This window comes from Symphodus melops, assembly GCF_947650265.1.
Source record: "Symphodus melops genome assembly, chromosome: 2".
NCBI classification, from domain to species: Eukaryota; Metazoa; Chordata; class Actinopteri; order Labriformes; family Labridae; genus Symphodus; species Symphodus melops.
This window is the reverse complement of record NC_136692.1, coordinates 26,251,214-26,265,856: the sequence shown is the minus strand read 5'-3', so window position 1 is coordinate 26,265,856 and position 14,643 is coordinate 26,251,214. Positions and strand designations below refer to the sequence as shown.

General features: G+C 44.2%; 3 protein-coding genes across 7 annotated transcripts in view; 2 read left to right on the top strand and 1 right to left on the bottom strand.

Moving 5' to 3' along the window:
• Nucleotides 1-174: 174 nt before the first annotated feature.
• On the bottom strand, nt 175-1,432 carry rln3b (relaxin 3b). Its single transcript, XM_079337664.1, has 2 exons — nt 760-1,432; nt 175-663 (listed from the first exon to the last, which is right to left on the bottom strand). Exons 1-2 carry the CDS (start codon nt 932-934, stop codon nt 392-394), a joined length of 447 nt encoding a protein of 148 aa, XP_079193790.1. The 5' UTR covers nt 935-1,432; the 3' UTR covers nt 175-391.
• A 240-nt stretch (nt 1,433-1,672) lies between these two features.
• Nucleotides 1,673-12,402, top strand: rfx1b (regulatory factor X, 1b (influences HLA class II expression)). 5 transcript variants are annotated; one of them, XR_013778625.1, is made up of 19 exons: nt 1,675-1,804; nt 2,918-3,293; nt 5,693-5,781; nt 5,896-5,973; nt 6,645-6,709; nt 6,805-7,096; nt 7,184-7,365; nt 7,790-7,909; nt 8,082-8,203; nt 8,327-8,445; nt 8,614-8,717; nt 8,808-8,959; nt 9,044-9,141; nt 9,835-9,984; nt 10,147-10,358; nt 10,437-10,590; nt 10,687-10,732; nt 10,826-11,421; nt 11,881-12,402. XR_013778625.1 is itself a non-coding variant. In XM_079337638.1 (18 exons), exons 2-18 carry the CDS (start codon nt 2,945-2,947, stop codon nt 10,996-10,998), a joined length of 2,505 nt encoding a protein of 834 aa, XP_079193764.1. In that variant the 5' UTR covers nt 1,673-1,859; nt 2,918-2,944; the 3' UTR covers nt 10,999-12,402. The 5 variants fall into 5 exon arrangements, 3 of the variants coding, with proteins under 3 accessions (XP_079193764.1, XP_079193763.1, XP_079193765.1); XR_013778626.1 differs by having other exon boundaries at nt 11,846-12,402; XM_079337638.1 differs by having other exon boundaries at nt 1,673-1,859; nt 10,826-12,402.
• The window catches only part of LOC306820013 (uncharacterized protein), an 88,929-nt gene continuing 77,729 nt past the window's right edge, over nt 3,444-14,643 (top strand). The window contains exon 1 of the mRNA XM_079337647.1: nt 3,444-3,456. The gene's annotated coding sequence lies outside the window, so the exon portion shown is untranslated. The remainder of the gene's footprint in view (nt 3,457-14,643) is intronic.

The following is a 14,643-nucleotide window of genomic DNA, read 5'->3' as shown; positions in this document are numbered from 1 at the left end:
TATTCAAAGTCACCATCACTTCCTGCCATTTCGAAATCCTTCTCAAAACTGTTTCATTGAAACAAGACTTTGGAAATATGGAAGTGTGCCAATGGGCTACAGCATAGTTCTAGTTACTGATTTGTAAGAGGAACAGAAACTGTCATAACAATTACACAAAACTTTATTTCTCATATATAATAATCGTTGATAATAACAGCAATAACGTTTTCAATACATGTACTTTTTTGTGCAGACCTGTGTAGCAACACATGGATGACTTTTGGATTGGATGTGGATATCTGAAAAACCTAAACATGAAGAAATTATTCTTTTTCATTGGAGAAGAGTAGATCTCTCCAGTAGTTCAATTTCAAGACACATTACATATCAAACATTTAAGAAATAATCTTCAGCACAGAGAGCTGATTTCACTCTTGCTACAGCCCCACTTGCAGCAGGCATTTGAAAGTCCAACAACAACATCTCGTCCTTTCCTGTCTGCACTCCGTAGAGCTTCAAGCACCTCCTCTGAGATTGGTGAGCGAGCTGAGCGGAAGAATCCAGCAGGCACATTTGATGTATGATCTTTCCATGTTTGGGACTCTGCAGGATCCTGCTCACTGTCGAGTTGATGAATGGGTTTCATGTGCCATGAGTCAAAGGCCTCTTCTCCAGTCAGAGCTGATAGAGAGAAAGAGTATGCCACTTAATATTAGAAGGGAAAACTTAGCACATCATATAAAATTGACATCTACAGTCTCACAAACACTCTCTTACCCGAGTCTCCCAAACTTCTTCTCCAGCGTGAACCACCACAGGTAAAGATGACTGCTCGTATGAACTCTCTTCCACACAGTTTCACCCCATAGAAAGAGGGATTGCCATCATCAGACTGCACCCTGTCTACCAATGCCACCAATAAGACCAAAGTCAAGATTGCGGCCTTCCACATGGTGAGGTTGAAGGATGCTACAGATGTCTTGACGAATGGGGGATTTGCTTGATATGCCTGTGTGCTATGTTTCTTTCTTGACTGTCCTTACCCTTATATAGGCCTCAGTGTCTCAGAAAACACTACCTACACTCTTCATCATTCCCTGAGATAAGACCAGAGACCTTTAGGGGCAACAATGGACATAGAGAAAAAGAAAAGTTTTAATTAAGTTGTGAATGATGCAAGAGGTGATGTCAACAGAGTTCCTAGCTATCTAATCAACTGTGGCCTTTTGATGGCCTTTCTGTCCATACCATCAGTTGTGTTGTGCTATGGGTCACATGCACAATATCTGTCCCATTGTCTTCCTGAGTGCATTGGATGAAGATCTTTATCCATTCTACCCAAAGATAACGAAGGTATAGCTTTTTAAAGAGGCCTATTTATATGAAGAGTCACATATACAAACAGAAATATTTTTACAACTCAAATTTGCTGCGACCCCTTTTATGCTTTTTATTTGAACTGCTTATAGCCTTAAGAAGGCAGAGATAAGGGAGCAACAGATCATTTGAAATGTATGTCTTGACATTTAATCATTTCCCGTCTATCTGCTTGACATTTTGAGTAATCAAAAAGTAGCAACACAAGTGGCCATTCGACGCTCGGTTATGGCAAAATTGACAGACGGGGATTGTTGACCAATCAATGATGTCTTTTTTTATTGACGCTGCAACCACCTCGGAAGTCAGCCAATCAGAATTTAGTGAGGGGCGGGGCTGTGACGAGAGGATAGCAACAGTTGCCCCGGTGAAGGCAAGGCGCCATAGACACGGTAGTCCTGGCGACTAGAGCCAAGCAACGGGAGTCAACAATAACAACCTAAATGTAAGGAAAAAAAAACTTAAACGACTAAAACAGCCATAATTGGGATAAACTAGAGGTGAAAAGTAAAATATCTGGAAGTATTACTTTATTTGCGTGTTATTATATACGTGTCGTTGTTTGTACATTCGTCAGCGTTAACATTAGATAAGTCGATGTGACTGATGAAAGTGGTTGCTAGCTTCTCTCCAAACGCAGACGGTTGTTATGGCGATGTCAGATCTTTGATAAGAGCTCAAGATGGCGGGTGTGTTAGGTAGTGACAATCGTACTTTTTAAGCTCAGTTATTGTGGCTTTTATCTGACGTTGTCGATCACGATGGAATTGTTGTGATACTTAACAAGCGGTGGTTATCGATCAAACACAGTCTGGCACGAGTAACTAGCAACTCGGTCACTTTGCTCGCTTTAACGTCACACAACTCAACGTGAGCAGCTAGCTGAGGAGGAAGCTATCATTCTCACTTTTATAAGCGAGCTGTCCAGAAACAGACGCAGAGAAAACTACTCAGACACTGTTGTTCTCGAGTTCTGCATGTTGAGATTTGACTGTTTCATGATTTGTAGTCATTTTGTGACTTTGAAAAAAGTTTCTGTTTCTGACATTGAGTTGAGCAGTTGTCAGTCCCGTGGACACGGTGTGCTGAGTGATCATCTGATTGTCGTGCTGGTTTTTGCAGGAGTGGCTTATCCTACCGTGGGATGGCCAACTGACTGACAGTGGGTCCATAATTAGTATGAATCTATTTTAAGAGCTCAGGTTTGAAGAGCTCGCTCCCAGGTTGAATATGTTGTTATTATTAGGAAGCAAGTTGTTATTTCACTTGAAACCTACATGTTTATTATCAGTTTAGTTTGTTGTGGAGGGATATTTCCTTTATTTGCGTGCTTTTTTTGTTTTTAGATAACTGTATTTTGTACTGGAGTGAATAGGCAAAAGCTTCCTCCTTGGTTTATGTCTTACCTACACACAATCCCACAAACAGACACAACATATGAGCTCATACTCACTATTTGTCTTTATAAGTATTGAAAGGTGAAATTATAAGCCTCATGTATTGTGGAGTATGTTGGTTGCACTTTGCTTAATGAGTGCCTTCCTCTTTTTACCCACAGAACTAGTGCCTCAAAGCTCTGGTTGCCATGGCAACTTCTGGATACTCAGAGGACCTTCAGCCTCAGCAGACCAACACAGTAACCATAGCAACACCTGCCTCTGCCACGCCCTCATCCGTAAAGACAGCACACTTCCTTTCCAACATCCCAGCAACCTCAGGAACCATTGCATCACTGAACCAATCAGCTGCTGCCTCCAAAACAGGACAGGATGCACTTTGTTCTCAATCAACGCCCACCCAGGCCCAGAGCCAGAAGGCTGTGGTTCTGACCAATGCTGCCCAACACTATGTTACTCCTGAAATCCAGGCCACTGCGGTCCAGAAAAGTAATGGTCAGAGCAGCTCGCCTCAGTACATCATAGTAACTGTTACAGGTGAGAGACGAATGAATGACTGACACGTGGAGCTACAAACACACACAAACAGAACACGTTCTTCTCACATGGGTAGCAGGACGGCTTGATAGGGTATGCGGTGTGAGGAAGTTTCAGTGTGTCCCTCAGTCTGTATCAAGGGTGTAAGAAAGCAGGAAGTGCTGAATTGTGTTTCCTAATCCGTGCAGAGCCATGTTTACATTTTTTGTTTGTTGATCTTTTAAATGAGGGTTGATGCTTGTCTTCATTTGAAGGAGCCTGGTGGGTCTCCTCTTCTCACATTTATTAAAGATAAAAAACACATTCATTAAATGATTGTTCAGGTCGTTTATCTTGGAAAAAAAGAACTCAGTTCCACGACTGTAGCCTGCCTGTCTTGTTGTGGAGTGCATACATCATGAGGACAAAACAACCTGATGGACTCGTGTTAGGCTGGTTGCTAGGCTACGTAGTCTTGAAAGTAGGAGCTTGAATGGATGAAACTTGACGTCACTTAGACTCTGTAACTTTTGCCTTTATAAAGAGTCTGATGTATGATGGTGTTTTGTTTCTTTTATTACATCAACTTGATCGTAAGCCTACAGTTCATCCTGCCGTCAGAATCTGTTTGATCCGATCAATGTGTACTCACAGACCTTTCTGGATATTACAGCATGTTCATTTAGTTCAATAATTAATCATAATATAATCAAGGTAAAAATCGAATCTGAATGAAAAGAACTAACGAATGTGTGGTTTTAAAAGGACTGTAAATGTTAACTGTTTGAAATGAGTAAGAATGAACCTTGTGTTCTGTCTCTGTTTATTTTTGGGCCCTCTATTCATAGATCTTTTTGCCAGCCAGTATCAGGTAACACTTTCAACTTTCACCCAGAGTGGGACACATGTTTGATCTGTGTGTATACTGAAACTCCCCTCTCATCTGTAAAATGATTTTAAAGAGCACGTTTGTACACTTTGATAAAAGGTGTTGAGCTCTTATCATACGATCAGGGTTGCAGCAGATGGCTGTGCTGCTCTTTGCTCATCCTGTCCTGACCTTGCTCCTGTAGCATTCACATGACTAGCATCATACCGTAAAACTGCACTGAAGAAATATGACTTCAGTCCATCTCAGGCCGCTAGTTGCTAGCCGTTAGCTTGCATCCCAAACGAACAGAGGCTCTAGTCTTTGTTGCAGACGGCCGGGCTCCAACAACCAACCGTCGACATTTCTCTCCTGTTTTCTCCCCCTCCTTTCTGACTCTATCCGCCGTCTCATCTACTAAATCTTCAAACGTCTGTTTCGTGATCAACCTAAAGTCTTCGCAGCCTTTGTGTTGATTTGGTTAAACACAATAGCACACGTTCAGATACACAAAGAACCTGCCCCAGTGTCGCATGAAGAGCACACTGAACAGGATCACGCCTGTTATAAACGATCAGGAGTGTTTACGGACATCCGCCAACAGAACTACAAACAGGAAGTGTTTATCATCAAATATTTAGTGGGAATGTTTTGATAGGTCAAGTGACTCCACAGTGCTGCTTTGTTGGCTAAATAACTTAATGTTTAATATGATGTGAATATGTAGGACACATCTACTGTGTAGACTGTCAGTACATGTGGTACAGGCTGAACTGTGGGCTGACGGGTAGATTCAACATGTTTATATTTCAGACTAGGATATGGTACAGTTGGTAGCATTGACTCTGTTTGATATGGTGTATTTCCATTTGTCCAGGCACGAAGCTTTTCTGTTCTGAGCAGCTGTGATTGTCCGGGTTGGTAAACCTAAACCAAAGTTAGACGTCTGGCGCAGATTGACCTGGCCTGCACTCTTGTTTAGATTTAGTCTCCTCTTCCATCCGTTCTGAAGTGTTTGAGTCATGATGCGTCGAGTGTCACCGACGTTTACAGCTCTGAACTCAGGTCAGAGTCGGAGCAACCCGCTGAGAGCAAAATGTTTCCTCACCTGTAGGAAGCAAGGAAGTGAAAACGATCCTCTCCTTCAGCCTCCATCCCCTGTTTTCTCTCTCTACCCATCATCCCTCACTTCCTTTCACATCTGATCTGCATGTTTACAAGATGAAGTGATTTGCCTCTTCATCTGGGGAGATTAGCTGTCCAAGGCTGTCCTTCTACATGCAACATATAAGGATGGGATGAGAGTTGGACAGACGCGCTCTTCCTCCTCTCTGCTCTTCACTTCAAACATTTCCCTCTTTAAAAAACGTGCTTGTGGGATGTTCTGCACCGGCTGTTATTATGATTTGGAATCGGTTTGTAAGTATTGACCTCGTGGTCATGATGGCTGGCTTCCTTGTTGCAGTGCTGTTGTTGTTTTATTGCACAGAACGAGGACGGCGTATCTTGTTGTTTCTTTGATGGACTGATGAACGCTCGCTTCTCTCCCCAGACGACTCCGTTCACTCCACTGACAGTCAGTCTGACTCCAGTCCACCTGCTCCTGGTGTTCCTACTCAGGTCGTGCAGACCACCGCACAGGTAAGATACCACACACACACACACACACACACACACACACACACACACACACACACACACTGACACATCGATTACCCCAGCTGTCATCTGAATCTTTAGCTTTCTCCTCAGCAGAGGTCAGTGTTACAAGCAGCCAAGAGGATTCAGAGTGGCCACGTCAACAGCCTGCAGTCTGTGCACATTAACCAAGAGGTAAACACTCAAACTAAATGTATTTATTCCTATGAGGCTCTTCAGTTTATGAAATGACTCTGCCTGTCATAATTTTCAAACAAAAACTGGTGCAGAGCAAAGACGGGACAGACAATAAACAAGTACATTTACGCCTGCAAAGTATTGAACTGTGTCCAAAGTAAGGCGGTCCATACAAAGCCACACGTTGGTTTTGCCTGGTAAGACAGCCCATCACTGTGGGGCAGAGACGCCTGTTCTGGCCTAAGAAGCGAGGTGAGTCAGAACGTCTAGTTGTTGGACGTTCGAGCGTGTGACGCATTTTCAATTTTAAAGCATCAGCTCTCAGGCTGACCTTTAACCTTCTTTCACACAAGCACACTGGTATTATACAAGAACGCAGATGATGAAGTTCATGTTTATATTTTGAAAGTGTTGTGCTGCTTTTTAATTTTGAAGGAAAAAATGAATCGGCATTTAATGCAGACACGAAGGGCTCTAAATGAGACTCGACATGTAGCTACAGTGGGCTGCTAAAGGGGAAGGGTCTTAAATAGGGACATGCTTTCATTCAAAGGATTCTCAGCCTATTAATCACTGGGATTATGCACAAGATTGACTTTTACTTGCATCTATCACATCACACTAATGCAAATGTTTACCTTTAAGTCTGATGTTTTCATATCTATCAGGTGTACTCTGGTCAGGTTCAGTACGTAGATGAAGGAGGGGACCCAACATTCACCACATCCAACATGTGAGTATAGACTCACCTTGTCTGTGTGCATGTTTCATATCTCACAGAGAAGCTTATACTTTATACTTTCTGTGTACGCATCCTTCTCCATCCAGTCGAGCAAGCAACTACCCTTTCTCCGACTCACCCATATACTCTCAGACTCCTCCCCCCTCCTCTTCCACCTACTACGAGGCCACGCCCAGTTCAGAGTCAGACCTCAGCGGCTCTGTGACCTCGCAGTCGGTTTCTGTGGCAACAGCCGGAGCCAATAGCGTGGCAGCAGCTGCGGGCGGAGGGGGCTATGTCATTCAGGGAGGTTTTCTGTTAGGAGGGGGAGGAGCAGCAGGTGGAGTTGCCGGAGGACAGAGTTACTCCAGCCCAAACTCTCGGGCGCCCCCTGCCACTGTGAGTGCTCTTGTACAAGCAGAAAGTGTTTCATACGTTTGTTAACATGCAAAGCGTTCACGCTCACAAACGTTTGTTCCTCCGTAGGTGCAGTGGTTGTGCGATAACTACGAGGGGGCAGAGGGGGTGAGTTTACCTCGCTGCACGCTCTACTATCACTACCTGCTGCACTGCCAGGAGCAGAAACTAGAACCTGTCAATGCTGCATCCTTCGGCAAACTCATCAGGTCTGTCTTCATGGGGCTACGTACGCGGAGATTAGGAACCAGGTATACACACGCAAAAACCTGTTCTGATGCACACAAAGGTCAGAATGTACTTTTCAGTGCCACATGATTTAAAACAATCTCTGTTATTAAGTACAAGTACCCGAGCTTAGAGTCTTTTTTTATTCTGCCAGGAGAGAAAGAGCGAGCACGGTCTAAATGAAATAAAGACATTTAATGCAGCTCTTTTTCTTCAGACAGTGTGTGGGAGTTTGCCTGCATTATTTAGGATTAATAAACCTCAAATATCCAATTATTGGGTGCTGAGGATTTGCATTGTTGTTGCCATGGTATCAATTACCAATATTGATCGATTCTAACGAGAATTGGATCCACTTTTAAAAGCTAATATGACAAGCCTAACACACGCTCTTTGATTTAGCTAAAGAGGATGCCTTTGTCTTAACTGGTCGTGTTTGTGTTGCAGAGGGAACTCAAAGTATCACTACTATGGCCTCAGGATCAAATCTGGCTCCCCTCTGCTCAGACTGATGGACGAACAACAGCACATGGCCATCAGGCAGCAGCCATTCTCTCAGAAAAACAGGTATCTAAGAGCATGTTGCTGTGTGACAGACACGTTAGCGCGCCACAGGTACGCAGAGCATCGGCGGTCAAGTCCATTCAAACGAGATGAACCAGCCGCTTCACTTACCGCCTTTCTGCAGCTGCTTTGGTTTCTCCCTGTCTCACTGACTGATGGGTGCTTCGTCCAATAGGATAAAGCCAATTCAGAAGACACAGGGGATCACCAATGGGACGTCAGCTGGGATGGGACAGCAGCAGGGAGCAGCGCTGTGTGATATTTCAGCACAGGTGCAACAATATCAACAGTTTCTGGGTGAGAAACCTTCGCGCTCGTTTTTTCTCTGAACGCTCTCTCTCTCTTTATAGGATTCCATTATTATTATTCATGTGTGATCTCGGTGATTCATCTGCGTCTCTGTTGCTGTGTCTTGTGTAGAGGCTTCCAGGCTGCTGCCAGACTTTGTGGACCTTGACGTGCTTGATCTGAGCCTTCCTGATGGGATCCTTTCAGAACACCTGAAGGCCTTTCAGACTCTCTACAGAGAACACTGTGAAGTAGGCACATCATAGCAAAGACCAGGCTCATAGCTCGTGATTGTACTCACAGCCAGACGTCTGGTGTCTCAGTTCGAGAACAATTTGGCGGGCTCACTTTGCCAGACTTTGAAAAACCGCCTGGTGTTAGGTGAAACCTCTTTTTGTGTTTTTGTTTGATCACCACAGGCCATACTGGACGTGATGGTCAACCTTCAATTTACTCTCGTGGAAACACTGTGGAAATCCTTCTGGAGGTTCAGCCAGAGCAGTGATACAGAATCTCTCAACCTGTAAGTGTCACAGCTCCCCAAATCAGCCCGATGACACATATCTCCTCCTCTCCTGTAACTAAGGAACGAGTGTCTCATGTTCTCCTCCAGACACCATGAGTCTGAGAAGCGTCTGCCCAAATCTTGCCTGGTGGTTCTGTGTAAGTTTGAGCCTGTGCTGCAGTGGACCAAAGAGTGTGACAACCTGCTCTACCAGACTCTGGTGGAGATCCTCATCCCTGATGTGCTGAGACCCATCCCCAGTGAGTGAACCCGGCCTGTTTGATGAGGTATCCCTCTGTTATGAATGGGAATCTTTAAATGACCACCATCCCTGCCCCGCTCAGGTGCCCTAACTCAGGCCATACGCAACTTTGCCAAAAGTCTGGAGAGTTGGCTGACAGGTGCCATGATGAACATCCCAGAGGAGATGGTTCGCATAAAGGTATTTGTACGATCATTTTTTATGTAACTCAAAGGATTGGGCTGTCATTGGTTGTCTTGTTAAGGATTTACACACTTTCCTCCTGTGATTGGACAACCCAAGACTTTTCCTAACAAAAGTTTTCCTAGCCAACTTTCATCAAATATTGCAAATATTTATATTTTATACCCTGCTATAGTTTACATTTCATACTGTGCAATATTGATATTTTATATCCTGCTATAGGTACAGCTCATACTGTGCAAATATTAATATTTTTATATCCTGCTATATTTACATCTCATCCAGTGCAAATGTGTATATTTTATGTCCTGCTATAATTACATCTCATACCGTGCAAATATTAATATTTCTATATTTTATATCCTGCTATAATAACTAATCAGATATTTCTACTATATCCATTCAAATGTATTATGTAACGGTAAACGAGTCCTGCCACACATATCCTGCCTTACCTTAAGCTAGAGTCAGTTTTATATTGTTCTTGCTGTTTTTGTTGTTAAATTCATGCAGAGAAGAAACTCACTTCTCATAACAACACAGGTTACATCAGATGACTCATGCTTCCACTCAGCATGAGTCAAGCTGATGTGAAGACAACCTCAGAAAGAGTTGATGAAGAGACTCTCGTTAAGTATGTGTTGCGCAGCCTTCTTAACATCCATCTCGTCTCCTCCTCACTTCTTTCAGGTGGTGTGTGTAAGCGCCTTCTCTCAGACTCTGCGCCGCTACACCAGCCTGAACCACCTGGCCCAGGCAGCACGTGCCGTCCTTCAGAACACGGCCCAGATCAACCAGATGCTCTCAGACCTCAACCGAGTAGATTTCACAAACGTACAGGTTGGTTAAATTCTCCCTCCTTTTCACTCTTTGCCATATTGGTCCAAATGTAAGACGGCCCTGATTAGAAGACAACCCCCCCCCCACCCCGCCCCTTTTCAAGCTATGAAATAATGCTACCATAGTCAGTGTTTGTACCTGAACGCCCCGTGTCCCCCTCAGGAGCAGGCCTCCTGGGTGTGTCAGTGTGAAGACAGTGTCGTACAGAGGATAGAGCAGGACTTCAAGACCACTCTGCAGCAGCAGAACTCTTTGGAGCAGTGGGCCACCTGGCTTGATGGTGTCGTCACGAAGGCCCTAAAGCCCTACGAGCAAAACCCCGCCGCGCTACCAAAGGCTGCCAAGATATTCCTGCTCAACTGGTCCTTCTATAGGTGAGGAGAAAACACACATGTATGAGAACATTTGATTTCACAGTGAAGAGAATTTAACCTACTCTGCTTTCCCCACAGTTCGATGGTAATCAGGGACTTGACTCTGCGCAGTGCTGCCAGTTTTGGCTCCTTTCATCTGATCCGCTTGCTGTATGATGAATATATGTACTACCTGATAGAACACAGGGTGGCCCAGGCTAAAGGAGTGACCCCCATTGCTGTCATGGGAGAAGTATGCACCTGCACAAACAGCTTCTCACATAGTTCAGCCTGCTCGTAATGATTTACATTTATAAATGTCCACTCCCCTCTCTCTCTCCCTCTGCAGTTTGCAAGCTCAGTCAAGAGTCGAGTCTCTGCAGACCTGGACAAAGGTAAATCACAGTGCGGTTTTAGGTAGTAATGTGTCATGTTTCCTTCTCCATTGAAAGGCCACTTGATGCCATGTAAATGCATTTCTTTATCAGAAGAAGAAGAGGACGATGATGAAGAAGAGAGCGATGATGAGACTGGAGATCTGGTGCTGCAGTCCAGCTCTCTGAGGGCAGTGGATGAGGAGAAGGAGCCGATGGAGCCGCCTGCAAAGCAGCCCAGGACCAGTTTAAGTCTGCACGCTCTGACTGAGGGCACACCTCCTTAAATACTCACCTTATAATCGTCACACACACACACACACACACACACACACTTTACATACTGTGCTCTTTAAAGTTTAAATCATGTCATCCCATCCTGTCAGCCTGTGTACACTTCTCGTTTGCCAACAGACGTTTCAGTGTGTGGCGGTGTAATCATGTGAAAGTGTGAACATTTGCTGCCATTCTTTTCCTTTTTGCCTTCACTCGATGCCTCACAGCCCTCCTCCTCTTGTTCCCTGTGCCTTCCCTGTGCATCCAGAGTCAGGAGTCACTCTGTCCACCCTCAGCTCGACTTTGTACAGTATGGAGAGATTCTTGATTCCCCCCCTGACCCGCCTTAATCTATGACCTGAGCGCTGCGGAGCGAGGTGCTCCACTTTGCCCTTTAGATCACTTTATGCAGGGGAGCTGGACTGTAGTGAACGGTACTTTGTAATCTAATCTTGTTTTACTGTCAGAGTAGCATCTGGAATGATACTGCATCATGTTGTTGGCATGTGGATGTTAATTAAAAGGAATTTGCCATATTTTTATTTTGTACTTTTTTCATGTATTATTCATTTGGCCATTTTACTAATTACCCTGTGCCTTTGAGAGATTACACGTCTGGGAAAACAGACTCTATATATTCTGTATTAGTGGATTAATAAATGATGGTCCTGTGAAATAGTCTGTGTTGTCATGGCGTTAAAAAAAACAAAAAAAAACAGCCTGTGATGGTGACTGTAAAGCCTCGCTGTGGTGATTCTGACCAGTTTGTTGTTTCTCATTCATCCACATTTTTTTTTTTTTTTGAATCTTCTCATCATTCATCCATTCTTTCAAATCTCTCTTGACAAACATCTTAAGCACTAATCCTTTCTCTCACACACACAACTTCACAGATGCAGTGTGATCAAAATGGCCAAAAGACGAGGCCAAAGCTTTTCCCACTGAAGCAGCAGCGCCTAACACACTGTATCCATGGCAACAAGTTGTCGCAACAGCTGCAATTCTCAAAGTTTTTCTAGTGCAAAAGTAAATGTATATTTTCTTGATATCAGTGTTAAATATTTTGTGGATAAATAGATATGGTGTACTTTGTGTTTAAACAGTCGTACAGCTACACTGAGTATGTTGTTGAACCATTATTGCCTTAAGGAAACGTGTCCAACATGCAGATGATTGAGCTATATTTTTATTGATGACAATGGACCAATCATGGGAACATGGTGACTGTAAGTGTTCATGTTACAAAGAGGACGACTTTATGAAAGATCATTGTTTTAGTGGGATGACCTGCATGATGGTCCAACAACCCAGATCCCACCAAAGATGCTGTTATGACGCCTTTGTACTTGATCATGTGATGAACGTTTGTAGCTTTATTGTCTCTGCTTTCTTAAAGGACATGGTTGCTTTCCAAACTTGTGCCAGAATGTTTTTTCAACTATCATTCCTGAATACCCTCCTCTCTCAACCACTCACCATCACTTTATTCCTTTGTAGAAAAGTGTCAAAGCTAAGGGGAGTGACCTCATTGGATTTTACTTGAGGATTAGTACATCTCGTGACTCAGCGGAAACTAGTGTTGCATGACATGTTTTAATGTGTAAATCAACTTTAATATATTGTTGCTTACAGTGCAATCATAAATGTATTGAACAAATGCTGAAAAAAAACCTCTCTGTGCAACATCACTAACTGCTGTGTGCTGTGACACAGTTAGCAAGGTGTGCGTTTTTAAGTTTCTGAACTCCAGGTCGGAGAGCCAACAGAAAGTCGGCCTTCAACAAACTCTGTACAGCTTCCTACTTTGAAATACAAAGTAAGCCTGGGGCAGAGGCTGCTTGTCAACAGGCAAGGCAGGCAACTGCTTGGGGCCCCCCAACTTACTGCTGACAAAGTTCAAACTACAGCATTCCCTCAGAATCTCTACATTTTGCAGCGACGGTAGGAAACCTCCCTAATGGGGCCCCATCTGAAAGCACTTAGGGTGCAGTCACACTGGCCATCTGTACTGTGCCATACTCAAGCATGCGTCATAATAAAATAAATAAAGGTACATCTTTGTGATTGCACAATTAAAGTCATTAAAACTGTCATGTCCATGCTTTTTGACACCTGGAGGTGTCAGACGAGGAAGCACTGAAGAAACTCTTTTGTGATTTTAAGTCACGGTGAGTTTAGAGTAAAACATTTAAACTAAAGCAGAATGAGACGTGTCAGAAATCACACGCCCAGTTTTGTCCACAGGCGGCCAAAAACAAAAGGTTCTATACAGAAGTTTTACCTGTTCATTTCTTCTCCTCCATGAATTTTATCTGCTCATATTGTTGGACTGAATGAAATTGACACCAATACAAAAACTTAAGCAGGCGGCAGGTCGCCACTCTTATGGATGTTAAAAAGACTTGTTCAAGTCTTCTAGACTCAAAGATGCTTTAAGACTACAGCAGAGGCCAAACGTGTTTCAGTCCTGCGTCAGGCCAACAGTAAAGCATCCTGAGACCATTCATGCTTCTCAGTCCAGGGAGTCTGCTCACCTCAAAGAAAACAGCCATGAACAAAGAACAGTACCAAAACATCCTCCGAGAGAAGCTTCTCCCAACCGTCCAAATACACTGCTCAAAAAAATAAAGGGAAAACAACTTAAACAACATAATGTAACTCCAAGTCACTCACACCTCTGTGAAATCAAACTGTCCACTTAGGAAGCAACACTGATTGACAATCAATTTCACACGCTGTTGTGCAAGTGGAATAGACAACAGGTGGAAATGATAAGACACCCCCAATAAAGGAAGTGGTTCTTTGGTGACCCCAGACCACTTCTCAGCTCCGAGGCTTTCTGGCTGATGTTTTGGTCACTTTTGAATGCTAGCGGTGCTTTCACTCTCGTGGTAGCATGAGACAGAGTCTACAACCCACACAAGTGGCTCAGGTAGTGCAGCACATCCAGGATGTCACATCAATGCTAGGCTGTGGCAGGAAGGGTTAGTGTGTCTGTCAGCGTAGTGTTTAGACTATGGAGGCATCAGGAGACAGGCCAGTACATCAGGAGACGTGGAGGCTGTAAGAGGACCACTACCTCTGCCTTTGTGCAAGGAGGAACAGGAGGAGCACTGCCAGAGCCCTGCAAAATGACCTCCAGCAGGCCACAAATGTTCATGTGTCTGCTCAAACGGTCAGAAACAGACTCCATGAGGGTGGTATGAGGGCCCGACATCCACAGGTGGGGGTTGTGCTTACAGCCCAACACCGTGCAAGACGTTTGGCATTTGCCAGAAAACACCAAGATTGGTAAACTCACCACTGGCGCCCTGTGCTCTTCACAGATGAAAGCAGGTTCACACTGAGCACATGTGATAGACATGGAGAACGTTCTGCTGCCTCCAACATCCTCCAGAATGACCGGTTTGGCAGTGGGTCAGTAATGGCGTGGGGTGGCATTTCTTTGGGGGGACACACAGCCCTCCATGTGCTCGCTAGAGGTAGCCTGACTGCCACTAGATACCGAGATGAGATCCTTAGACCCCTTGTGAGTCCATATGCTGGTGCAGTTGGCTCCTAAGGAAGACAATGCTAGACCTCATGTGGCTGGAGTGTGTCAGCAGTTCCTGAAAGATGAAGGCATTGATGCTATGGACTGGCCCGCCTGTTCCCCA

What these genes read in the sequence shown, in the direction of transcription:
- rln3b (XM_079337664.1), bottom strand. Translation starts at nt 934, where the DNA reads ATGTGGAAGGCCGCAATCTTGACTTTGGTCTTATTGGTGGCATTGGTA. An exon ending in AAGAAGTTTGGGAGACTCGG is followed by an intron (nt 664 to 759) that starts GTAAGAGAGTGT and finishes TCTCTCTATCAG; the next exon opens with CTCTGACTGGAGAAGAGGCC.
- rfx1b (XM_079337638.1), top strand. Translation starts at nt 2,945, where the DNA reads ATGGCAACTTCTGGATACTCAGAGGACCTTCAGCCTCAGCAGACCAAC. An exon ending in TAGATTTCACAAACGTACAG is followed by an intron (nt 9,985 to 10,146) that starts GTTGGTTAAATT and finishes TGTCCCCCTCAG; the next exon opens with GAGCAGGCCTCCTGGGTGTG. An exon ending in CTCAACTGGTCCTTCTATAG is followed by an intron (nt 10,359 to 10,436) that starts GTGAGGAGAAAA and finishes CTTTCCCCACAG; the next exon opens with TTCGATGGTAATCAGGGACT.